This window comes from Trematomus bernacchii, unplaced genomic scaffold, assembly GCF_902827165.1.
Source record: "Trematomus bernacchii unplaced genomic scaffold, fTreBer1.1, whole genome shotgun sequence".
In the NCBI taxonomy this organism is placed as follows: Eukaryota; Metazoa; Chordata; class Actinopteri; order Perciformes; family Nototheniidae; genus Trematomus; species Trematomus bernacchii.
The window spans coordinates 11,728,622-11,755,837 of NW_022987828.1; the positions used below are offsets into that span (position 1 = coordinate 11,728,622).

At 42.4% G+C, this 27,216-nt stretch overlaps 1 protein-coding gene across 1 annotated transcript in view; it reads left to right on the forward strand.

The window, feature by feature from the left end:
- The window catches only part of LOC117499425 (ankyrin-3-like), a 96,942-nt gene that overhangs the window by 67,391 nt on the left and 2,335 nt on the right, over positions 1-27,216 (forward strand). Inside the window, exons 29-48 of the mRNA XM_034151797.1 lie at positions 840-1,064; positions 1,436-1,590; positions 2,113-2,324; positions 2,552-2,759; positions 3,600-3,696; positions 4,774-5,002; positions 5,100-5,225; positions 5,665-5,787; positions 6,312-6,338; positions 8,041-8,122; positions 9,454-16,722; positions 17,579-17,653; positions 17,913-18,044; positions 18,395-18,538; positions 20,691-22,038; positions 22,574-22,736; positions 23,344-23,421; positions 23,748-23,831; positions 23,957-24,070; positions 25,117-25,208. Of these exons, the coding sequence (XP_034007688.1) occupies positions 840-1,064; positions 1,436-1,590; positions 2,113-2,324; positions 2,552-2,759; positions 3,600-3,696; positions 4,774-5,002; positions 5,100-5,225; positions 5,665-5,787; positions 6,312-6,338; positions 8,041-8,122; positions 9,454-16,722; positions 17,579-17,653; positions 17,913-18,044; positions 18,395-18,538; positions 20,691-22,038; positions 22,574-22,736; positions 23,344-23,421; positions 23,748-23,831; positions 23,957-24,070; positions 25,117-25,188 (10,963 nt within the window). The 3' untranslated portion in view covers positions 25,189-25,208. The remainder of the gene's footprint in view (positions 1-839; positions 1,065-1,435; positions 1,591-2,112; positions 2,325-2,551; positions 2,760-3,599; positions 3,697-4,773; positions 5,003-5,099; positions 5,226-5,664; positions 5,788-6,311; positions 6,339-8,040; positions 8,123-9,453; positions 16,723-17,578; positions 17,654-17,912; positions 18,045-18,394; positions 18,539-20,690; positions 22,039-22,573; positions 22,737-23,343; positions 23,422-23,747; positions 23,832-23,956; positions 24,071-25,116; positions 25,209-27,216) is intronic.

A 27,216-nucleotide genomic window follows, 5' to 3' on the forward strand; every position in this document is an offset into this window, starting at 1 on the left:
GCAGTGATGACTCCCACTCCTCCCCCCCTTCTCTCTCCCCTCTCACCTCATCAGTCTCTCCCCCCCCTCTTAGCCTCCTCTACTCCTCCACTCTGTGCTCGTCTCATCCGTGTGGTCTGGTGTTTCATTTGCACTCCTTAGATATTAGAGGTGTTAAGTCAACGTGTTAGGGAGTCTTTTCATCTGTCTTTCTCTCACATAAAATTACATTTCCCTCGAAACCTTACAGGGATTCTGCTTTTCTGCCAACATACACTATAGAAAAAGCAACAATATACATAACGCAACACATTTTAGCTTTAGATTGATCGTGCAAAATTCATGTTTTGCTCTTCTCCATCGTCACTCATTACTTGTGTCAATGATTATATTAATGGGATGCCGAAATCAGCTTTTAATTCCAAGACGCATCACATATTAATCACATTAACCCTATCTTGGTGAAACATCTGTGCAGGTGTTTAATATTTGATCACTGAATGCTGCTTTTAGAGGACCTGAAACTTTGGCAAAAGTCTCACCTTGTGCCTCATGAATGGAAACTAAACGTTGCGACTTCATGAGCACCCTGTTTAGTTTCAGACAGTGTTTAATGTTCTGAAATGAGGCACGTATAAGTGAGAACTGCAAACTTTCAGAACTCAAAGCATATTTTTTTCTTCTTTCTATCATTCTCTCCGTCTCTTTCTCTTTTTTTGTTAATTTCTCTCTTTTCCTTACTTTGTTTTGGTGTACGGTGATCACAGCATGGAAATCGTCTTCCTTATTAGTTTCCGTGGTATGACTTCTGTCTATGGCTTTGTCTTTTATTTCTCTAACATTATTTGTTCACCTTGCAGGTTCTTGGTCAGCTTCATGGTGGATGCGCGCGGTGGTTCCATGAGAGGCAGCCGCCACAATGGCATGCGCATCATCATCCCTCCCAGGAAGTGCACGGCACCCACGCGCATCACCTGCCGCCTGGCCAAGAGGCACAAGCTGGCCTACCCCCCGCCCATGGTGGAGGGAGAGGGGCTGGTCAGCCGGCTGGTGGAGGTCGGACCAGCTGGGGCTCAGTTCCTGGGGTAGGACGCTTGGGATTTCATTATGATGCATTGCAGTTTTCAGGGAGAACAGGGAACAAATCAAAGGGGATATTTTCAGATAAACTGTCCTAGGGAAGCTTTACAAGCTACCAATTACTTCACACTGAACGCAGGTGAACCATCAAATGGAGAAATATAGTGTGGTTAGCTAAAGCTGCTCAGAAAAATTATTTTAACTACTATTGAAATTGACAATGTCCGAGTGAAGTTAAACTGCAACTTTAACTACATCCATGAATGTCAGAGGTGGCCAATGCACATAATTGTTATTCAACTCCCCAGCTGCCCTAAAGATTATGGTTTAATTTACTAATTTCCTGAGTTAAATTGTGTTCTACTTTCTCTTTTAGACCTGTGATCGTAGAGATCCCCCATTTTGGGTCCATGCGGGGGAAAGAGAGGGAGCTGATTGTGCTGAGGAGCGAGAACGGTGACACGTGGAAGGAGCACCAGTCTGACGCCAGACCAGAAGACCTCTTTGAGCTGCTTTCTGGAATGGATGAAGGTAAAGCAAAGGTTATTCAGTGTGGCCCAACAATAATTGCCAATGATAATTAGAACAAAGACACTTTAATGCGAAGTTAATGGATGAAGGTGAACTTGAACCACTTAGGAATACCTATACTATTCAACCGAGGGCTATGTGTCAGCTGGTGTCCTAGAAAAACAGATGTTCACTGCAGGACATGTTTCTTTTTCCTGTTTAGCCTACTTAGTGTCCTTTTTTGTATTGACCCTTGCCAAATGTCATACCTTAATAGTATCTAACACATAAAGTCATCATTCGTATCAGGTGATCATAACAAAGTGATAACTTGTGTAAATTGTGTAACTTTTTATTTTGTATTATATTTTTTATTATATCATAATTTTTTTTTTTAACTTAGTACTTTTTAATGCATGTTACATATGTAATATATGTAACATTAAGCTGTCTGTGGCTCTTTTCTGCTGTAACCACGTACATTTCCCCTCCGTGGGACTAATAAAGGTATTCTGATTCTGATTCTGATATTTTCTGTCACAGAGCTGGACAGTCCCATTGAGTTGGAGAAGAAGCGAATCTGCCGCATCGTCACTAGCGATTTCCCTCAGTATTTTGCTGTGGTGTCGCGGATCAAGCAGGAGTCTAACCACATGGGTCCGGATGGAGGCATGCTGTCCAGCAGCACCGTGCCCATGGTGCAGGCCTCGTTCCCTCAAGGAGCGCTCACCAAGAAGATCCGCGTCGGCCTGCAGGTACAGCAGCACTTCTGAATCAGCTCAAATTCAGTTTCATGACTCAGCTTTTCAGTCGCAGAGACTGTCCACTGACCTATTATTTATTTATACTCGAGTCCAGTCCTCCTCACATGCCTGAACCATTTAATTTCAGAAAAAGTTCAGGGAAAGTTTGACTAAACATCTCTCAAAGTTTCATCAACAAACTATTTATTTTACTTCCTGTTGTTTTCCCTTCTGTTTAGGCCCAGCCTGTGCCAGATGACATGGCGAGGGCGATCCTCGGAAACAGAGCCACGTTCAGCCCCATCGTCACCGTGGAGCCCAGGAGGAGAAAGTTCCACAAGCCGATCACCATGACGATCCCTGTCCCGCCTAGATCGGCAGAAGGCCATCCCAGCGGTCACCGAGGCGACACTGCACCCTGCCTGCGTCTGCTCTGCAGCATCACAGGCAAGTAGACCTCTGAATCACTAGAGCAGCTGTGTCAAACTCAATTTCATCACGGGCCACATCAGCATTATGGTTGCACTCAAAGAGCCGGTTGTAACTTTAAGACTATATCATTAATTAATATAACTTCATAATTAACTACGTCTGAAAGCAGAAGTCTAGAGCAAATAATTGCAAGTCTCTTCAGTAAGAATGTCACAATATGATTTTAAAAGAAAAGCCACATTCTGGAAAAACATTGATTGTGACATTTTGAAAAAGAGAAGTGACATTTTGAAAAAAAAATCTATTTATGAGAAAAAGGCTAATTCTAAGAAAAAAGGCATATTTGGACAAAAAAAAGTCACATTTGAGATGCATTGTGGGACATGTCGTTTATGGGCAACGTGCTTCTGTAAAGTAGCATGTAACCGTATAATAAACATATTATATTCTTTGCAAGCTCTTGTGGGGCCACATAAAATGAAGTCGCGGGCCGGATTTGGCCCCCGGGCCTTGAGTTTGACACCCCTGCACTAGAGCATGTACAATTCTGTAGCACCTCTATCCAAAATGCTTCTTCACGACAAGCATTCAGTTATTTAATTAGTCATTGTGTTCTTAGATGCTAATACATTTTATTTGTGACAACAGACATAGTTGTTCACTCTTTAATTTAACATGAGACACAGGTACTAACTCACTAGCCGTGGGCACATCAGTCCTACTTTGAAGTGAAAAACAGGTCGATACAGGGAAGATGAAGAGCTGAGAAGATAAAAGGATGGGGATTACACAAGCTAAAACACAGGCAATGTTGGAAAGGCACTGAGCTCATCTTTTGGCCCTTGTTTCCTGCAGGAGGGACGTCCCCCGCCCAGTGGGAGGACATCACAGGGACCACACCGCTGTCCTTTGTCACCGATTGCGTCTCCTTCACCACAAATGTTTCGGCCAGGTGAGAAACAAACATCTATTTTTTTGTTTGCAATGTATTGGATCACTATAAAAAACATTGCAACCCTTATTCTCCGAATCTGGGTGATAAATGCTTATTTCCAGTAAAGTATAAAACATTAAAAAAACATATTGTAAATGAAAATTGCAACCACATTTTCAATTTGGATAAATAAAGCTCTTTATTGATCTGTTTGGATCACTGTTGTGTCATAAAGGGAAGACTTGTTTCTTATTCTTCTTATAGAAATAAGGGGCATGTTAATCCCAACTAAAGGTCACCACATTCAGCTGATCAAATGAAGTAGTTTTATTCAGCTTTGGTCCCACCAAGCATACGAAAAACTACCACATCTCAGTTGTTTGAAAATGATGAGAGGGAAGTACAAGGAAGCAATCAGAAGTTGGCAATGAATCCCAGAATCCATCACAAGAGGGAAAACTGAATGATAAATATGTACTCTAGACAGACATTGATTTTGTCTGACTTCAACATCTCCTTTTTCACTATCCTTTACTTTCACCGCATGCAGAAGGAGCGCAGTTCCCTTCTTGTCTTACTCTAAATGTTTTTGGAAAACTTTAACCTGCCAATACATTTAATTAGGTGTCTTGATTTTGAGATTTTGTTTATTCTAGTATGCAAAGGCCTGCATACTCACATGATTCATCTTCTCTACACCCAAGTCATGTTGACTATACCATTTTGAGACATGCCTCTAAATGACCTCAGCAACTGAAAGTCTTGGTTGCATTACGCAAACTAATAAACTCTTATTCTAACTAGATTGGGATCATGTGGTGAGTGTGCAGCTTGATATTAACTGAGCACCCTCTGTAATTAGATTACTGGAAAGCTGTCATGTGTTTGTGTTCACCCTTCAGAGCAAAACCCAGCTAATATGATTTATTTCTTTAGAAAAACACTTAGTATTTCTGCCTTATTTGTGCAATGCAAAGTACCAAACTTTAGGGTGTACATCATCGTAATAAAGGGCAAATTGTTCACTTGGCTGACTTCCTGATTTGTGTTTTCCCCCATTTCCTCTCCCTTTTTCCTCCAATGTCTCCTCCAAAGGTTCTGGCTCGCAGACTGTCACCAGATTCCTGAGACGGTGGGTCTAGCGTCTCAGTTATACCGGGAGCTGATCTGCGTGCCGTACCTGGCCAAGTTTGTGGTCTTCGCCAAGATGAACGACGCAATCGAGGCTCGTCTACGCTGCTTCTGCATGACAGACGACAAGGTGGACAAGACCCTCGAGCAGCAGGAGAACTTTGAGGAGGTGGCCCGGAGCAAAGATATCGAGGTGGGGTTGTGGATAAAGAACAACTTTGAAAAATGTTAAAAAAAAATCCATTATATGTTTTATCAACCACATCATTTTGATCAATCTACTTCCGTAGGTTCTCGAGGGCAAGCCTATCCACGTGGATTGTTATGGCAACCTGTCCCCTCTCACCAAAAGTGGGCAACAGCTTGTCTTCAACTTTTACTCCTTCAAGGAAAACAGACTTCCTTTCAACGTGAAGGTATAAAATATACCCCTCCTAAAACCCTCTCTCTCTGCTAGCATTGTCTGTCTCATTGTGAAGTCCTTTGCAAATGTTCTCTTTAATTTAATTATGGCAGAAATGTCAGATCACCCTCTCCTAATTGGCTCGACATTTATAGCAATTTGCTTCTTGCGGTAAATGTTGTTATTCTTCTCACAGCAACACACTATAACTCCATTTTTGTCCTAGATTTTGACACTAACAGCAAATGGATTTTACTCTGCCTGTTATATCCTTACATCTATTTACTGTATGACGATATTCAAATTTAGGAAGTGGCAATAGGTTAAGGTTGTAATAAATGGAGAAAATTCTACTCCTAGAGAAGGGAAGAAAAGTATTTTTTTTGAACAGGGTTGTTATTGAAAGTATTTGTCATGGTCAACTCGTGATGCAATCTTTTTGCTGTCCTCAGATCAGAGATATGGGACAGGAGCCGTGTGGCCGCCTCTCCTTCCTGAAGGAGCCAAAATCCATTAAAGGCCTTCCACAGACTGCCATATGCAATTTGAATATCACACTGCCAACCCACAAGAAGGTAGGATCCCCATGTTTGAATTGCTCACCTGTTTAGGCCATATCATACCATCTACATGTAAATTAAATTGAAATACAGAAAGGGATGTTGTCCGGACATCGAGAGAAGCCATTTGGTCTAGAAAGGACTGCCTGCTGCTTGTGTCTTTTATTAGTGTTAAAGCCTGTGCCAGTCATAAGACCCCACAACGTACACATGCAGCCACACATGCACATCGTGCTTTGGTCTATTGCCTGGCTCACTGTGGGTTCATAAGAATTCTGCAAGAAGACGGCTCTTCTCATTTGTTTGTTGTGGTATTGATTGATCACAAGAAACTGAAATTATTTTGCTTTTGCTTTTGTTATGTTGCTGTTTATTTTGTATTAATCCCATAGATTATTTCTGATGCCTTTTGTTGTTTTTGCTGCTCCATTTTCACCCCCTGATTTTTTTTTATTCCCGCCTCCCCGCTCACTATAACGTCCCTGCTCTCCATTGTGTCATCTCTCTCCTCTCCTGCAATGCATCTTGGAATACCACAGGATTTGGAGTCTGATCCTGATGATGAGGTAAAACAGATTCTTCATCATCACATGGAACTGCTTCTTCTTTGTCGTCCTTTTTGTTGGCTTTACTGCAGTGGTAGATATGTGTGTCGCAGATATTTTGTCTCTGTACTGTTCCTTGGTGTAACCAATGCTTCTGACTGCACGTTTTCTTTACACAGCTACGTCATTGCTGAAGTGACCCCATGTAGTGCATGAGTGGAAATGGCAGTTATTTTAATCAGCAAGGATTTATTTATTATTGTCTTCATCCCAAAGTGCAGTGGAGCCAATTGCTGTGCCACACCTCAGCTTGTTTTTCATTTCTATCTTCCTTTCCATACATGTCCAACAGGAAATCACCATGTCTCCATCTATACTATTAACTCAAAAGAGGTTTCACACAGGACTATGTTGCCTTTTTTCAGCTAAAGATGAAACCCTAACCCTTATCATGTGTCTTCTTAGTAATTGTTTTTGTTGTATTTGGGGTTTCCTTTATCCACCCTTGTCCGTTGCTTGTGTGTAACAGGGAATACTAACTCCCCAGCTGCATGCTCAAACATTTATAGAAGACTTTCATCAAAGGGAGATTCTTTTTTATGTTTTACATGTAGTGACCACGTGTAGTTATTAATCAACATAAATATATCAACCCTCTTCCCAGATAAAATGTTGATATTGGACGATTCGGCACCCAGATTATTAAACCCAGATTGTGTTTGAGTAACAGCAATTTTCCAACATTCAACATAACAATAAATGCAAGACCATAAATATTTTAGTTGTGGGTTAGATGCTTGATTTATATTGGGAAATGTAAATGATGGTTTACCTATATAATGATGTATCGCTCAGATAATTAAAATGTAGTTGAATATGAACAAAAGCAGCACACTCCGGTACAGTACGTGACGGTATGCACCTGAAGAGTTGGTTCGCTAATCACCAGTTAACATAGAATAAGAAGACCACAAGCAAATCTCGCTGACTGAAGAGCCAAACATCGCCGGTGTGGACGTTTTTCACAGTTTCAGCGGAACAAATCACAATTGATTTTTTTGAGGACACAAACTCTGATCACTGGCATGGAAAGATAGACAAACTAGACCAACATTCATCACGCCAAGCTCCACTCCTTTACCTTCCACCTCGTTACATACTATTAACTGCATTGGCACTTAATGTTAACATATACTGTAAATCATGTAATGGCGAATTGTCCATTATGAACATAATTCCTGAAGATGGGCTGAAGTCCTACTGTCCAAAAATTGACACAATTATGAGTTTTTTTCAAGAGGTGTACTTTGTCACCACATTTGACGATCTGAGGAATGTGTCTTCATGTTAAGAGGGTCTCTGTTTGACTCACAAAGCTTACTGGGAGTTGGATTGTGCCCATACTAACTTTTTACTAGAGTAGGCCATTAAGAAGGCACATAATGCCTGTAGTTATGACATTGAGAAATGCAGTGAATGAAGGATGCAGGGAAACAGTCCATTACTCTCCAGAGGAGACACCACAGTACACCTGCAGTGCCTCCTTGTGCCAGTACTAACAGCATGTGCTGATTCACTAAAATAAAAAAACAGCATTCGTGCACTGCAGTATTTAAGTTAACTACATAACATTATTATTTAGACCTCATTCTGATAGGTCAGAATCACATTTCACCATATTTTTTATGTTAAAGCATCTTTTGTTCTTTTTTGTTTGTTTCAGACTGAAAAGCCAGAACGACGTCATACCTTTGCCTCCTTAGCTTTGCGTAAGCGCTACAGCTATTTGACCGACCCAGCAGCGAGTGAGTTTCCCATTTTTACCTTACATGACATTTTTCAATTGATTTCAGATATTTATGTGATTTCTATTAGCTTTAGTCTCTAAAGGTCCCTTTATATAGTGTACATATTTTCATATACCCAAAGTATAGAAGGAGATCTACCTGACAACTTGTTCATGAATCATTTCTTCTATTCACCTGACACAAACTCTTTAATCATGTCATTCATCAACCATTTGCATGGTTTACTGTGTGTTACGCTTTGCTTACCCACCCCATGTTGTCAAAAAGTCTCCCTGTTTCAACTGTTATGTTATCTTACATTTCTGGAAACACTGGGATTCAATGTCTGTCTGTTCATTTATCATTTGAACGAAAAATGTTTTGATTCATGTCGAATAAAATATTATTTTCAATTGTTCTCATTTTCTGGTGGCCATTTCACTCTTATTGGCTTTATGATTGTGTGCGGCTGTGTATATCAATGTGGAAACGGGTTGCACTTTACATTCATTTGATTTCCCCTACTCTGAAGATAGTGTTTTTAGGGATAGTTTTGATATTCTACTTTGTGTATTATCAGTACATTGAAGTTATTCAAATTCTGGGGAACTGTCTGTGTTTCATTATTCCAGCCTTGACCATCCAAGTCTTTTCTGAAAAAAAGTATTTTGTTAACAATCATTTGATATTATTTAAAATATATTCATAGTTATGACTTGAGAAACGCTGATTTAACAGAAAAACACAGAGCCAATTTAAATATGGCTTTAATTGCAGAGCATTCTGAAAAGGCATGAATGGCTGATTTACTTTTCCCTTTTTGTGAAGTGCAACCTCGTATTTTATTATAAGTCAAGACCAAACAAGTAAAGTGTATTTTGTTTACTAATGCTATACACTTGTGGGGTCATCTCTGGCATTGAAATGAACTAAATGAAAGGATAAACACATGTCAATCAAACATGTACTGTAAAAGACACTGTTGCAAGAAGGCAAATAGATTTAAGCACATCAAAAGTCAATGGAACTGTATTTATTGTTTATCATGTCATTTTTTGTCAGGTCTACCATATGTCAACATTTTGTTCAAATACATGCTATGTTCTTTATCAGGTGTGTTTTTTCATTATTCACTGATTATAAGACCATCATTTGTCATATCATCCTGGAATTTTTAAATAGGGGCCTTTATAACAATTCATGTCTAAAAAAATGGTCTTGCTGAAGTGAATATTGCTGTTTCTGACTGACTCAAATTTCTCTTTCTGGTTTTTATGTTTTATTTCAAATTATTTCCGTTACTTTTTATTTTGATTTCCTTATTGCTTTGATTTAAATTATTGTTGAAGAAACAACTGATCGGAGCTCGCCGAGAACACAGCCTTCTAGCTACCCTCACAAACCTGTCTTTTCAACGAGATCTTATCAGGCGTGGTCGCCTGTTCCTGTCGCCGTCGCTGGCCAAGCCAAGTCTGGGTTTGGCTCCATCTCCAGTTCGTCATCCAACACGCCCTCTGCCTCTCCATTAAAGTCTGTCTGGTCCATCAACTCTGCCTCCCCCATCAAGACCAACATCCCCGGATCACCTGCCTCTTCTATAAAGTCAGTTAGTGACATGGCCTCTCCCATCAGATCTTACAGAACTATCTCCTCGCCTATAAAAACGGTAGTCCAGCAAGCCCAGTACCCAGTCCAGGTCTGCCCCAGTCCCCTGGCCTCACCAGGCAGAAGTACCCCAGATTCTACGTCAATGAAAGGACTGGCAGCATTGTCTGCTAGGACCTCCCCTATAACTGTCTCTGCAGGAGGAAGCCCTCTTCTTGAGAGAGCATCGATAAGCTTGACTCCACCAACCTCTCCCAAATCATCTCTGAGTATGTTCAGTTCACCCCTGCCTTACAAGACCATTATGGGTGGCTCAAGTTGCGCTGCATCTTCCTCCTCACCCATAAAAACAGTCCCTGGTCTTTCCTCTGTACGTTCCTTTGCCTCAGACGTCACTGGTCCTGTACGTTCCTTTGCCTCAGACGTCACTGGTCCTGCAAGAAACCTTTTCTCATCTCTTACGTCTCCACTTAAATCCAACACCCCTCCAAGTGCTGCAGCTCTTATTAATGGAACTGTGTCGCCTACACAGTACCGCTCTTCATCCCCAACATCTCTTCTCGCAAACAGTCTTCAAGAGAGAATACAAGCCACCACCAATGCCGCAACGACAAGCGTCAATGCAGCCTTTGAGGAGGTTGAAAAAACATTTAATTCTTGTTCTGCAGGCTATGGCACTCTAAAGTCTTTGTCCTCTTCTCCATCATCCTCATATCAGTCAATTAGATCATCAGCTTCTAATTCACTCTACGCCTCTTTAAGATCCCCTCCTAACGCCACCACTGCTGTAACATCTAGTACAATGACTGTTCCAGTGTACTCAGTTATTAACGTGCTGCCAGAGCCTCAGTTCAAAAAGTTACCTGAGGTGTCCAAGTCAGCTGCTGCCCTTATGTCTCCTCGAAAGACAGTCCCAGTTGAGGTGAATGCTCACATGCAGTCTTCCTTTGCCAGAACTCTTTCCCCAATAAAAACCCCTCATTTTCCTCCTGGTCTGAAATCAAACACTACACCACCACTATCATCCAGTCAAGAGATTCTGAAGGATGTAGCCGAAATGAAAGAGGACTTGATACGAATGTCAGCCATTTTGCAGACAGACCCAAATTCCACAGCCAATAAAGGATTTCAGTCTGATTCTGCCAAAGAGGCTAAGATAGAAGATGACGAGCCATATAGAATTGTGGAGAAAGTAAAGCAAGATTTGGTCAAAGTGAGCCAAATCCTTACTAAAGATGCTGTGAAAGATGGTAGGGTTACCCATGCGAGGGGTTCTTTGGACGACATACACTTCTCAAAAGTACAAGTTGAACAGCCTCCAAGCAACTGGAGCTATCCGCCAAGATATGAGACTGTGGTTCCTCAAGCAACATCAAAAACAATACCAGATAGAGATTTCAATCTTTCCAAAGTAGTTGACTACCTGACCAATGATGTTGGGAGCAGCTCTTTCTCCAAAATGCATGACACAAAGCATAAAGCAGATGAGGGCAAGAGAGAAGGAGAGGGCAAGGAGAAGCAGAAACGTGTCTTAAAACCCACCATAGCAGTTCAGGAGCATAAGCTCAAAATGCCTCCAACAAACATGCGCTCTTCCCTTTCAGACAAAGAGTTCAGTAAAGTAGCAGATGTGCTCTTTGGAGCAGACACTGTGCTAGACTCACCTGATGATATCTCACATGAGCAAGATAAAAGCCCCCTCTCAGACAGTGGCTTTGAGACCCGCAGTGAAAGGACACCCTCTACTCCTCAAAGTGCTGAGGGAATGGGTCCCAAGGCCCTTTTTCAGGATATCCCAGTTCCCCCAGTAATCACTGAGACTAGGACTGAGGTTGTACATGTCATCAGGAGCTATGAGCCCCCAGAGGATAACAAACAACCTGCAATGGAGGATGCTCATCCTGTCAAATATATTGATTCAGACTTTAAAGGGCATCTAGCTACATCAAGTCCAGATCAGAATAAATGCTATTCAATAAAAGTCAGCCCTGATGAAGATCCAATGGGAAAAGGGATGAGGGTAAAGGAGGAGACTCACATCACTACAACTACCAGGATGGTGTACCACAAACCACCTGGCAAAGAAGCAGCATCGGAGCGCTGTGAGGAAACAATGTCTGTGCATGACATAATGAAGGCTTTTCAGTCAGGCAAAGACCCTTCCAGAGAGCTGGCTGGACTTTTTGAACACAAGTCTGGCAACGAGGAAACATCTCAAAGAGTCCTCGAGGACATCTCCAAACCTAAAGTTGAAAGAATAATTGAGGTACACATTGAAAAAGGCAATAAAACAGAACCAACTGAGGTCATCATCAGGGAGACAAAAAACCATGCAGAGAAGGAAATGTATTACTACCCAGGGAATAGACAGGAAGAGGATGAGCCTGAGGAATCACTTCCAGTGTACCTTGACTCCCCCAGAGTAAACACACCCATTCCACAAGAGGAAGACAGTCGCCCTAGTTCAGCCCAACTCATGGCAGATGACTCTTATAAAACACTTAAGCTACTTAGCCAGCAATCTGTCGAGTACAATGATGATGAATCATCAGAGCTTAGGGGAGAATCGTATAATTTTGCTGAAAAAATGCTTCTCTCTGAGAAATTTGACCAGTCTCATTCTGACACAGAGGAATATCTGAGAGATAGGTCTCGCTTCCACTCACCAGACAGAAGCAGTAGCAGTGAGGGTATATCAGGTGGGCCGAGGACAGAGTATGTCTTTAGGTCGTCGAGAAATGTGTATGACAAATCTGGAAGAATGGCAAATGTTGATGATAACTTTGACAAACTAACACTTTTGCAGTATTCGTCTGAGCCTGGTAGCCCAAAGCAATCAGTTTGGATGCGTGTGTCTGATGACACACAGAGTAAGGATAGAGAACAGCTTATCTACGAGGACAGAGTGGACAGGACTGTAAAGGAGGCAGAGGAAAAACTCAGTGAGGTATCTCAATTCTTTCGAGATAAAACAGAACAGTTAAACGATGAGCTCTCGTCTCCAGAGAAGAAGTCTCGAAGACCTGACTTCAGGGAATCACGATCGGGCCCAAGTTCTACACACAGCAGTCCAGAGAGGTCAGCTTATAGAAGTGGGGCTAGTGGGGAAGAGTGGAGCAGAGAAAGGCTTAGAGACAGATTCAGCTCCAGTGATAGAAAATGTGCAAGCTTACCTAGTAGTCCAGAGAGGAGAGTATTGATACACTACAGTGATTCAGACGCTAGAAAACAAGGAGATGGTACATCACAGGGAAGCACAGGAGAAAGCCCTAAACCTTTTCAAATGTCTTCCTCCAAAGTAAGTGCAGTGAGGCTGAAGTTTGAGCAAGAGGCTCAAAGGCAAGATAGGAGTTCTCAGGGTGGCCAAGATTCAAATCCCCCTATTAGGAAACTTCAGGAAAGTAAGCTACCAGTGTATCAGGTGTTTGCAGGACCAAGCATTCCAAAAACGCCAGACAGTCCGGGAAACCAGAGAAGATGTGTAGATAGTGAATCAAATAAGTTCTCCCCCAAGCATGAGACCAGTGGAAAAGACCAGGAAGATAAAAAGTTATTCAAAACATGGGAGAACCAAGACTATGGAAAGTATAAACCCCAATCTCCCAAAGTATCTCATTCTTTAATCCATGATTCTATGAAAGATGGCAATAATAGTGATTCCCAAATGCAAGAAACCACTAAGAAAATAATATACACGGAATTCGTTGTCCATGAAAGTCCAAATAGCAACGATGGTCTAAAAAAAAACTCGGATTCGCAAATTCCTTTAAGAAAGCCTTGTAATTTCTCGGAAATTCAAAAATCCACCACATTAAAATTAGATGCCACTGTTGAACAACAGGAAAGGGCAGGGTCTCACATACCTACTTTAGCTAGAAGTCGATTACACAGTAGCTCTGACTCCAACAAGTCTACTCGTGGATCATCACTCGGAAAATCAACAGACTCATCAGACGGTAGCCTATCAAATGTAGTGTGTAACGGTGTTGATGGTGACCAAGCAGATTTTTTGGGTGAAATAACTCCTGTAGTTGTCACAGAGGGTTTCAAAGATATTAAACCCCTTCCTGTGTATGTTAGTATCCAAGTAGGAAAGCAGTATGAGAAAGAAACAGCCTCGGGGCAGCTGGGAACATACAAACAGATAGTAAGCCATGAGAGTAGGACAGTGCAGGAGACTAGAGGTGCATTTTACACTGTCAAGCAGCCGTCTCCATTTCCCCAAGGAAGTCCAGAAGATGACACTCTAGTGACTTTCATGGACAGCTCTGGGAAAAGTCTTGTTACCCCTGAGACACCAAGCTCAGAGGAGGTGAGTCTGGTCTCAAAAACACCAGAGTCTGTGATAGGCTTCATGCCTGGCTTGCCAAGCCCTATCCCTGAGGAATCTGAGGAAGAAGACGGGAAGACCTTCATCTACAAGGGGCCATCAAAGGAAAAATCCAAGCATGCTTTCCCAGAGAATCACAGTAGAAAACAGGATGCAGAGAGACAGAAGTTAAAGGAGAAAAGAGTGGCTTATATTGAGTTTCCACCTCCTCCTCCTTTAGAGGCAGAGCAGTCCGACCCTGAGAAAAGGGGGTCTTGTGCTTCTTCTGAGGCAGAGACAGAGATGATTGAGGTTAACCTCCAAGAGGAGCATGATAGGCACCTCTTAGCGGAGCCGATCATCAGGGTCCAGCCTCCGTCCCCTGTTCCTCCTGGAGCTGATAACAGCGACTCCAGTGATGATGAGTCCGTCTTCCATCCCATCCCTATAAAAAAGTACACCTTCAAAATGAAAGAGGAGGGAGATAAACACCAGATATCAAACGAATCTGAGAATAATGGCAATGATAATGAGTCTGGGATCAATGGTGTTGTAAAGCAGGAGGATGTTGACTTTGAACAAAATGGCAATGACCAGTCGATTACTGACTGCTCCATAGCAACCACTGCTGAGTTTTCACATGACACAGATGCGACTGAAATAGACTCTTTAGATGGGTATGACCTTCAGGATGAGGATGACGGCCTGAGTGAGGACCCTCAATCATGTAGTATGTCCTTTGATGGAAAAACAACCGACCGCTCATTTAATCAGTCAAAGCTTGAAGTGATAGAGGAAGAGAAATGTGAAGAAGGGGGGGAGAATGGGAAGACTAAAACCAACACATCGTCAGCCAGTGGAGATGAAAAAGATTATACCCTCGAAGGAAGACATCCAGAAAGGCAGAGCTTTGCAGATGAATACTTTGGCTACCAACTTGAAGAGGAGCTAAATTCTACCTTTAAAACTGTTACCACCAAAGGCCTGGACTTTGACCCCTGGTCTACCAAAGGGGGTGATAATGATGGAGTTTTTGAGTCCAAAACAAAAGACGACGATACAAAGCCCTTTGGTTTATCGGTGGAGGACAAATCACAAGCTACAACACCTGACACAACCCCCGCTCGAACGCCGACTGACGAGAGCACACCGACTAGTGAGCCTAACCCCTTCCCGTTCCACGAAGGGAAGATGTTTGAGATGACGCGCAGTGGTGCTATTGACATGAGCAAGCGGGACTTTGTTGAAGAGAGGCTTCAGTTTTTCCAGATTGGTGAGCATTCCTCTGACCCTAAAACAGGGGAAAAGGGGAAAGGGGGCAAGATCCTGGGGGTAATTTCCTCTCAGTCAGGGGAGAGGGCCACTGTAGATGGCATGGTGAAGGTTATAGATACTACCACAGACAGCAGCACAACACCAACAACACCAGCAGCAACAACAGCGAAATGCAGCACTGCACAGCCTGGCAGTGACCCTGGCTATACCGGTACTGACGCCCCCACCTGTGAAGCCATAGCTGAGACCGCCTCCTCATGCACAATCACAGCCTCTAAGGTTGATCCCAGATTACGCACTCCTATTAAGATGGGCATAGCTGCTTCTATAACTGTGAAAAAGGACTCGGGGGATCTCACCGATTGTAAAGCTGATATCTCAGAGGGTCAGATTGTGCCAGAATACATCAATATAGAGGGTCAGAGTACAGAGAGCCAGACTAGCAGACAGACAGAGTCCAAGTTAGAGAGTAGAGACTACCCTACTGAAAACTGCAACAACAACAATAACCTTGAGTCCTCCAGTGTTCAGGCCAACTACATTCAGTGTGGTAGTGTGGTGTTTAACTTGCAGTCCTCTTCTGAGCCCACTCTTCAAAAAGCTAGTAGGATAGAAACACTCTTCTGTAGGGAATTAGAAGTGGAGGTACACAACAGCAGTCAAGTGCAGGAGCAGACAAGTGAAGCTGTTAAAGAAAGTGAAGTAAGGCAGCCCAAGTCGAGGCTTCCAGTTAAAGCATCAGGGTGGTCATTTCACACGCAGGGAACAGCCATAGGCAAACAGAAGCCCAAACAAGTTTTGACGGTTGAGGTCAGGAAAAGAGGAGAGCCAGCCATAGCCAAAGTAGAACCAAGGTCTAGAATACCAATCAAGGATGTTAAAAAGACCAGCCCTGCTGCCACAGCTAGCTCTCTTGCTTCTGTTCGGGTTACCTCACGTCCAACTAGGGCGTTGGACACAGGGAGAGCAGCCATACAGTTGCCCTCAAGGTTACCACTGAAGGACAGGCACCAGGTCAGCAATGTCACAGTTGAGGGAGCATGTAGACAGGCGAGGCAGGAGAATCCTAGTGAGGTTTGTAAGCGCACAATCGAATACTTTAAAGGCATTAGCGGGGAGACGCAAAAGTTGGTGGACCGCTTGTCAGACGAGGAGAAAAAGACGCAGACAGAGCAGTCGGAGGAAGACAGCACCTCCCGGAGCACCTCTCTGTCGGACGCCTCCCAGCCTTCCCAGCCCTCCCGCTCATCCAGGTCTGGTAGAGGTTCGAGGGCTGAGGCCGGGGCCGCGTCCGTAAGGGCAAAGGTGGCGACGACGGACAGGGCCTCCGGCAGTGAGAGGAGCAGGAGGAGTAGGCGGACTGGTGGGAAGGAGGGCAGTCAGGGACTCACAGGGTCTCGAACGCCTCCCATCGCGGAGATCAAGCCTAGTTTGTAAAACTTTCACACTATGTTTAAAATACATCTATATATTTATATATTTCACTTTTAGTTGCATGACATCGTTGTGATCGTTTGATGGATTGACTGGAATGCCTGTGGCGTGTTTACATATTCTCTTCAGAACAGTAGCTGTCATTTAAATTTATTTTTTGTCATTGATGTACTGTGTACTGTATTGTCCTTGTTGCAAGATTCTCTTCTCTCTGTTCCCCCTTTTCAACCCTTTTTAAACCTCGATTTAGTAGATGAGCATGCCAGTAGTAGTGACTGGTCCACTGGCACAACCAGTCCCTTTTTAACAACTCCCTGGTCTGTCTGTCTATCTGTCTGTGCGGGGTGGCTACCAAGTTATTGTAGTAGTTTGTTCTTACTGAATTGTCATTTAAACTAGTGTTGGCAAAGAACACACAAAAGCGTCTTTGCATGTTGACATTTTAGATTCTAACATAGACTTTTTCATCCTAGATTTGTAGAAAAATAAGTCTGTTGTTGAGATTCATGTTATGCTTTGTGTTGTGTGGTTCTCATGACAGTTACTGCCTGCCTAGAGGATACATACCACAAACAGTCACAGAGCACCACTATGAACATATTTAAGTTGTCCATAATGTCTCTGATGTAAAATATCCTTTTCTTGCCATCCTGGGGAAAATTTAACCCATATCACACTTATATACTAACCATTATAGTATCTAAAACACAACCTTGATTAATATTGTTAATTCTGATGAACAAGTGGCCAGAAAAGGAAAAGTATACACATGTTTATTTCTCTCTTACATTAGTGTATAGGGGGAGAGGAATGTGAGGGTATTGATGAGTCATTGTCCTCCATCTTCCCAGGTCCCCAGAGTCCTTGTGAGCGAACAGACCTGCGCATGGCTATCGTTGCAGATCACCTGGGACTCAGTTGGACGGGTAAGAAACCTCCTGCATTGCATCTTTTCTCCCCCTGACTTCCTGTCTTTGGTCCTATCCGTCTCAAACCCTGTTATTTACTGCCATCTTCAGGCTAACAGAGCATATTACCACTCATCTATGCTGTTTTTGTTTAATCATTTTAAAATGTAAATATATGTATTGTACATTACCTTCTGCTGTCTGCATTTGCACTATGAATAAAATGTCAATATTAAAGGTTGAATATTTATGAGTTTCTTTCTGTGTCCCATCACAGAGCTGGCTCGGGAGATGAACTTCACAGTGGATGAGATCAACCACATCAGACTAGAGAACCCCAACTCTCTGACAGCACAGAGCTTCATGCTTCTTAAAAAATGGGTCAGTCGGGAAGGAAAAAATGCCACAAGTAAGACTATTTTTACATTTGAAAATCTTACTCTCTGACTGTCTTTTTATTTCTTTCTCACTCTTTGTTTTGCTCTAGATAAAAGGCACAAAAATGACAAACTTTTTATTCTCACTCAAGTGTTTGTGCAGCTCATCTTAAAGTGCCCTTCTTATTTGTCTTTCTCCGGTCTATCCTCCACACCGTCCTTCTTTTGTATTATCATAACTCTAATATGTCGTGAAGATGCATACATGCACACATATTTGACTCTTCGGAAAATAGTTTTTTTTTTAATTTGCTCCAATGTACAAACTTTGTTTCATCTGATTTCAGGTAACTCAATAACATCTGTGTGTTTTTTTCCACAGCGGATGCCTTATCTTCAGTGCTGACCAAAGTCAATCGGATGGATATTGTGACTTTACTGGAGGGCCCAATATTTGACTATGGTAACATTTCAGGCACGAGATGTTTTGCCGATGATAACGCTGTTTTCCGGGATCAGGCTGATGGTAAAGTTTAGCTCTGTCTAGCTGACCTCTTACCTCTCCCTGCTACCTTTATCTGGTGTGCCAATGCATGGATCACAAATGTTTAGTCCTGATGCAAATCTCTAGAGAGGCTGATTTACAGTCCGATTTGGATTTTGTTTGAACAACTGGCTCCTATACTGTAGTTCCCCACATGCATTCCTGATTAATATTCTTTACAGACATGCCATAGAAATGATTATATTATTCTTCTTATAAATTGCATCGATATATAGCCATGCTTGTAGACACTTGAATTGACTTCTGTTGAATGAATTACCATTTTCATTTAAGGGTAAACATTCCTATACAAATCAAAATAGTGTATCCAGTTGTGACAAATGAGTAATATCCACTATTCAAATCCCATTCTTAGTGCATGCTGCATTCTACGTACTGCTTTAGATGTCTTTGCAATAATGTCTGACCTGAGTAGAAATGATTTAACCCTGTAGAGTCTGCTTTTCTTTGTTGGTTTAGTTTAGTTCTCATAGTTCTCCTCCAGTTCCTCTGAGCCTTCCTTGGATAGATGAGAGAATCTCTTCCTTTGTGAAATCAGGCTGCCTCCTCCGCCTTCTCCTCCTCCTCCTCCTCCTCCTCCTCTTCCTCCTGCCTCCCATCACCTCCCCGCAGCAGTATCTACTGCTGATAACGGCACATAGCAGCTCTTAACAAATCAAGAGTCATGTGCTGCCCTCTCCTTATCCATGCCTCCTCCTCCGCAAACCCTGAGTCATGTAATTCATTCATTGTCTTCTTGTGCACGCATGTTTCACACTAAACAATCTTTTATGTCTTCTTTTCCACTCCTACTCAATTTTTGATTATTTTGCATCCTTTCCCATAGTTTGCATTATTATCCCCCTAACTCCTGGGAGCACTCAAGCTGCCTTCATCCTGCAGCCACCCACCCCCTATTTTCCGACGCTGACCCCTCCACCCACGCCTCTTTCACCGACTGCAGCACCTCCCAGCAGCATCTTTTCCCTGCGCCGCTCTAAGAGTTATGAGTCCTCCATTTTGCTCAAAGACTTGGCACCTCCAGCGCAATTTAAATCGCCCCAGTTCAACTTCCTCTCACCGCCTCCCACCTGCCTCATCCCTCAGTGTCCCCCTGCCGATCCTTTTTCTTCCAACACGCCCTCACCTATCCCTCTCATCACCTCACCATTACCTTCTTCTTCTTTGGTCCCGTCCTCCGCTAAGTCGGTCCCACCCTCCCCCACACTCACCACTCCGGCTCCAATCCCTTCACAAGCTGAGCAAAACCCCTCTTCTTCAACATTATCTGGAGCTACCTCCGACCTGCCCTCTCATACTGCTGCCAACCACGTTGACTCCCCCTCTAACCTCTCTGAACCCCTCACCATACCTGTTTCTTCCACCCCCTCCTCACCCTCAGACATTGCCTCACCCTCTGTCACCCTGTCTCCAACTAAAGAGTCTTCAGTGACTCCGCTGGCCTCCTCCTCTCGCCCTGTCTCCCCTCTCTCCTTATCTACTCTCCCTCCCATCTCTCCCTCTGGGTCCCGTGGCCCCAGCCCTTCCTCCCCTCCCCTCCGCTCCCTGTCTCCCTGTCCTGCATGTCAGTGTACCTTTCCGCCCTCCACCATCCCAACTCGAACACCCATCGACCCTTCCACAATGGAAGCCTTCATTTAGCATGCTTTAACCTTTTTCTGTTTCATCTCCTCCCCCTTTTCCTTCCCACATCTCTCATCCGTCAAATGTCTCATGTGAGCATGTAACCGAACAAAGTATTAATATCTTACACTCATCACAATCCATACAATTAATATGGCCTTACATCACTTATGTATCCCACTTTCAATGTCTTACCTCACACTAACTGAAAATCAAACAACTATTTATTATCACATCATATCTTATTTTGTATTTGTGTTGAAAACGGCATTATTATTTTTTAAACATGCACTTTAAAAAGTATTGCATGTATTTATTACATTTTACTGCATTAGCTTCGTGCATTTACACTTCAGTCTTTGTACCATCTTCCATGTCATACGGTGTTTGTGTTAGGGTGTGTGTGTGTGTGTTTCTCGGTGTGTTATTTTCCTTTGTGGCATGCTTCAGTGGGTGTCTGTCTCTACATTTGTCATCCTGTCACCTACAGATTTTCAGAGCATTCTAGCGGAGCTGCAGTCCCCCGCCGCACTGCACTCCAACCCCAACTTCCTGGAGCCCGAACTCCCCGTCACCCCCAACCCTGCCCTTGCCCACCACCAGCAACACCATTACCCAGACCCAGACACCCCTTTGCTGGCCGACTCCCAGCCTCAGCCCCTGCCCTGGAGCCCGGGGATAGAGAAAGGCGGAGAGCTAGAAAGCCCCCCTAGGAGCCCCCCCAGACCCTGTGAGCTCGCCTTATCCGTCCCAGTCTTTGTCCTCCCTGATCCTATCCCTCCCAAGTTCAGAAAGCCCCACATCGCCCTGAACGACCAGCTGCTTCTGAGCGAGGAGGAGGACAGGTCTTGTCATGAAATGGAGCTGATCCACAGGCCCAAGTCACAATCCCTCCCTGCGATGTGTGAGTTAGACGTTGACATGGCCTACTCCACATCTTCCCCTTCATTCTCATCAGTATCATCAATTACACCTTTATCGCCCGACAGAGCACAAATTGGAGACGGAGGAGTGCAGATGGGTTCCCCCAATTGGGACCAGGAGGATATATGTTTGAAAGGAGGTGAAAAGGAAGTGATAGAGGAAATAGAGAAGGTTGTGGCAGCGTTAGTGGATGGAAATGGATTTGTGGAAAAGTGGGTAGAGCAGGACTTGATTAAAAACGTGGAAAGAAAATGTGAGATGATAACAAAAGATAGGTGCGAGCTGGAAGAGGAGAATATCATCTTGGCAGAAGAGAAGGATATGATAAATGATGGGGATAACGGGACAGCCTGTGAGGTGGAAGAGGTGAGAGATGTGCAGAATCTGTCAGAAGAGCAGCATAATGTGATAGAAATTGGGCATGAAGTGGAAAAAGGTTCTACCTCGGAGGCAGAGGCTGTCAAAGAGGGTATTGATGAAATAGCTGAGGTACAAAAATGTGAAAGGGGCAGTCAGGAAAGGGTCTACCACGATGACAGAGTGGATGATGGACAACTGAGGTTTAAAGAGGACCAAGGGGGTCAGTCTGTAGCTCTCCTCTCCCCTCAAGCCTGGGTTGAGGCACTCGGGGAACGTCAGCCCAGTGAGTCTGAATCCAATGAGGAAGAGGAGGAGGGAGACAAAGAAATCCCAGAAGGATCTCTGTTTGAGGAGGTGGAGAAAGATGAAGGCTCAGAGGACAAGAAGGAGGACGCAGAGATGACTGAAGCTCAGGAGGCTCTTGATCAGGTTGAACAGGCAGAAAAAGAAGTGTGTTCACTTTCAGGTTGGCACAGTGATTCATCCAGCGTCAATGTGGAACCTCCGACGCCCGGCCGCAGTGTCAGCTCCGACCTGCTCGACAGGCGGGAAAGGTAACGTAATGTAACACTACAGGCTCCCTCCTAGAATAACAAAAACATTTGTAGCACTTTTTATGATATTCATGTACAAATGAATTACAAACATATTTATAATGTGTTCTGATTGGCTAATAGCGCGGTATATTCAAAATTATAAGTATTTATACTCATAAATATTCATATTTATTTATACAAATAATCATTACATATATTATAGGGCATTTTTTTTTTTTTATGTCGTCATTTTTGTTCACTTAAAGGAAACCAATGCCCACTAATAGTTTATTATAACCAGCTTGTTATGACAACTTAGAGTAAATCATAATCACAATATAATGCACAGTCCATGTAAAAACTAAATGTGGCATGATGCTTGACCTTTATAAGTCATAAATGCATCAGTTAAAGTGTTCCCAAACTTTTTGCCAACCTAAAATTAGAATGTACCGTTTCCTTCCATTTTCTCTCACAAATCTTTTCATACGATGTCTTTTAGTTCTTGAAGTTATATTATTACATTATAATGTTGTCTTTTTTTACCCAACAGCCAAGAAATCTCCAGTGAGTCCATCACTTCCTCGTCTAGAGGCGAATCAGGGAAGTCCCGACGGAACGGCAACAACTCAAGGCACTCACCTCAGGACCGCTCCTCGGAATCATCGAATGGCCGAAAAGAAGAGGGAGCGTTAGTGTCGGAGAAAAAAGTCCAGGTAATGTTACAAGCAACAATTATAAAACATCTAAAAGAAAATACATTTCATAAAAGTGTGGAAAACCCTCTTTTTTTGTGTTGATACTGAAGACTTTTGTTAGTGCAGGAGACACTCTTAAGGTATAAAAAAACAAATTGTCTTTTTGTAAAGCTGATCTAATTCACATTTTACAATCTTTACAGGCACGTTTTTTGTATTTCTTATGCTCTTATACTTATACTTTTGACTATAGTATGTCAACAAAAAAAACTAAATGTTTGAACCTGGCTTTATCCAGTGTTCGGCTTTCTGGAGTTCTGGAAATGTATGCAAATGAGCATGTTATTTAATCAGATAATGCCTTATTTGCTTCAAACAACACATTTCAGAATGTAAGTAATGAACTTAGCAATGTGTTTTTTTCACCCTTATTCAACCTATTTTACCCATCAGTGTTTTATTCCAGGTTCCTTTTTTTAATACAGCCAGCCGTGATGTTGAAGTACATAAAGGACATCAACAAAATGTCTCAATGAACTAATCCTTCTCTTTAACCAGAGCTTCTTTCTCCTCCTGACTCCCTCCATGTGTTTGTGTACTGACCTTATAAAACCTTCCTCGGCAGCAGGTTAGTGTAGACTCCGGTTCAGAGGAAGAACAGACTGTAACCACCAGAATCTTCAGACGCCGCCTCATTTTAAAGGTACCCCGAAAGCCTGGAGCAGAATCTAGGCTTGGTTTGGTTTGGTTTAGACCGGTCAGTCTGGTGTGCATTGCAGTGGTATTACTGGGTGAAGTGATAGCTACACTCTCTTTGTGTGTTGATACATGTGATAGTCATATTTGAACATGACTATTCAACCTGTTGAGGTGTTATTTTTGGCTGGTTGGTAAAGCTTCATATTGCTAATCCTCTCTTTGATATAGGTTCTTTATGAGGTGTGGTTTCGGTGTGGTGATGGTGAAGTTTTATGACATAAATCAGCCCTTTTGAGCCTGTATTCATGTGCTAACCACAATCACTTTCAGGGAGAAGCAGCAAAGAATGTCCCAGGCGAGTCTGTGACCGAGGAACACTATATGGACCAAGATGGTAACCTCATCAGTAGAAAAGTAATGCAAAACTTATTTTCCACTTCCCATTCAGCTCTGAATCATTACAGGAAGAGTTCTTTTTATGAAAGAGGACACCATCAGATATTTTCTTCTTTTGTCGAACGTCCTTTTTCCTCTGGCAGGTCATCAGGAAGGTTATCCGACGTGTGACATCCCCCACCCCAGAAAACCAAGGAGATGACGGGTGGCTCCAAGACCTCCTGCACAGCCCCACTCTGCAGGAAGAGGGGTCCGAGGTTGGCATGAAGACACCCTTACACTGTGTTCCTGGGTTTGAAGTGTATTCTAGACCGCATGCCTGCATCTATAATTGGAGGTTTACTGCTAATGTAAAGGTTAGGCTTAAAGCTGCACTGGCAAAGACTTTGTTAAAATCACAGAGTGGGGTTACAATAAATTAAATTATTGTAAATATGTGAATACATTATTAATTGCCTCACAAAAAATGTATTCCACAGATTCTGCACTCAGTGAGAGCTGCATGAAACCTCACTAAAGTTATGGAGCAAGCAGATATCTTTGATATTGCCATGCATGTGATTAAAATACATTTCCTAACTTTAAAAATGATTACGAAACAATGTTAAAAGGGAAATCAGGGTTAAAGATGTTGAGAAATAATTAATGTCTCCAAGACAGAACTGCTTATTGAAACCACTTTATTATTAGCATTGTGAAACCTCAATATTACATCCCACTGATGTTCGAGTGCAGCTTTAAGTCAAACAATGAAGTCAAAAAGAGAACCTGTGAGATTTGATCATGTTTCTCCTCCAGCAGTGCAGGTGAAATTTGTATTAACATTTTCACTAACCGGTTCGGGATAACTGACCTCAAAATCTCTTTTATGAGAAAAGATTCAAAAGAGATGAAGCCATTGGAAGCATATTTGTGCATGTTGTGGTTTGACACTGTGTGTTGTGTTTGCCCAACAAAGGGGATGCTGACTGTGTGGTTTTAACAGTCCTCTAAAGGGTTCACAGTAAGACTGAGTGCTGTGACTCTGCTGTGAAAACATAATCTGCTTCTTTTGTTTCTTTCCATAATAATATAACTTCTCCTCCTCCAGGTGTCTGGTTGCTGTGTGGTTTGGGCCTTAATAATAATCCTAACAATCAAACTACTAATAACATTTCCTAGTTTCAGATTGCTCTTCCTACATAACTCTGAAGTTTTTTCTTTCTTCTTTGTCTCAGTTTCAGGTTTGTGTGTTGGGTGGTTTTCCTCCTCTCAAAAGATAAGAATACAGCGTCTAAACTTTATTTCTGTGTGTGTTTTATAGCAAGGAGAAGGGTCACGGAACAGCAGACGAAAAGATGACAGAAGATCGGGGGACAAAAAGCTCCACTCATAGAGAGGCTTGTGCTCTACCAGGTACAGAAGTCTACATATGTATCCGTGTGCAGCATGTTCCTCTCCATTATTGTCCCGTTTCTCTGTGTTTATGATGCATTCTTTTCCATGTGATTACATATATTCATACTTCACCGCTCTATCCAAATTCTTTAAGTTTCCCAGAGTTATATTTCTCTTCTTTAACCCACTCTGCTTTCTTATACTCATATCCTGGCTCTTTTTAGTTGTACTCTATCTCTGCTCACTTCAGTGCTCTGCTCCTGCTCACTCTGTACTCTCTCCTTAAAATGAATGATTCAACATTTTTGGCAAATATGCTCATTTGCATTTTTCGATGAATCTCTCCAAAGTTAAATAATACGCCTACAAGCACCACTAATAAACAAGCTGTGTCTCGTACACAAACAGTAATGCCACAACAACATTGTGTGGTTTTAGGGGGAGTGATGTGCTCTAACCATTTCTTGATAAACAACAGCCGTGCATCACTTCGCGGAGGCATTACGTCACAGTGAGGTTGCCAGGCAACCAGTGAATATGCAGCTCAGAAGTGATTGGCTAAACTGGACCAAATGTTGTCAGAAAGATTAAACAGTGGTAAACGTTCTCTTGTTAGTTGTTTTTGTGTTGTAACTTTTATATAACAAATAGTACTGAGAGATAACATCACACATATGAAACACAAACATCAACTGTATCATCTCTGGTTATTGTAATAATGGTTAGAGTAATTATATAAGTAATAAGTAATTAATTATAAGAATTATTCTGGAAAATAAAAAACAGATTAACAAACAAATAATGGCAAAAATGTAACAAAAAAAGAAAGTAGTTCAATCAATAATATTAACAGGAATAAATCAATTGATTAAATGAAGAGAGAATTTTATATATACTGTATAAACTACTAAAGAGGACGGGGTCTGTTAACAATCTTTAAAAGTGAATAGGCTGATGTCGTGGCTCCTAGCTTCTCTGAGAGAGGAAGTGGGATATAAATGTTTTCCAAACAAACATAAACTTATCTCGCTTCCCTCAAAATCAATTTCTGATGTCACATATGGTTTTAATTTGAGAAGAGGGTTGTTGGATTTTCCATTTGAGATAATTAGTCTAGCTCTAAGAGTAGGGAAGGCAAAGGAACTCGTAGGAAGACTTTAGTGTTTTTTGGGGAAGAGGCTAAAAAGTGCATTGATCAGGCGTTCACATGTGTGTTTATTAAACCAGATACAATGTGTTAAATGTGAACTGAAGATGTGCTGATACTTCTTTTTTAACTTTAGACAGATTCTAGCTTGCTGCTTCCCTATCTGTATGCTAAGCTAATCTCCTCCTGGCACCAGCACTGCCTAATTCACTTACACCAAAATGTCAAACCCTTCCATTAATGTCCCCCTCCCCAGATACCTGCTCTGTCTCACTGACACACAGACTCAGTGCTGGCTGACGTCTGAGCTGGTTATCCCTTAGCAACATGTCTGATTGTGTGTGAATAGGGAACAGGGCTGACAAGCGGCACACACCTCAACAATATAAAGCCCCCTGATACCCTCCATGCTTGTTTTTGTCCACTAAATCCCCCACTCACAGTGGCACAGTAGCATCCAGAAAGAGTTTATTATCCCACTGGCCAGACTGTTAATCCCCACTGCTGTTCAGCCGTGTGTTGTGTTTGCAGTGAATCACTCCATCTGTACAATACTGACTTACAAATAATGTGGCCCTACTGGGAAGCCTGGAAAACTTGTTTCTATGGTAACGGAGGTCACCATAACAACCCACGGACCATCAGGTCTTGTTAACATGTTGACATTTTGTCATACAATGGAGTAGGAGATCGTGACTGTGATTTTCCTTAAAAGCTATTTCCAAAAGTAGAAAAAAATGATTTTGTGAGAGAATGATTACAACCGTTGAAATTAATGTAATATCTATATAAAGATAACATTTCCCTTCAAAATAATTTACATTTGTAGACATTATTGAATCTAAGGTTGCGATTTGTATTGAATTCAAGCAATTGGTC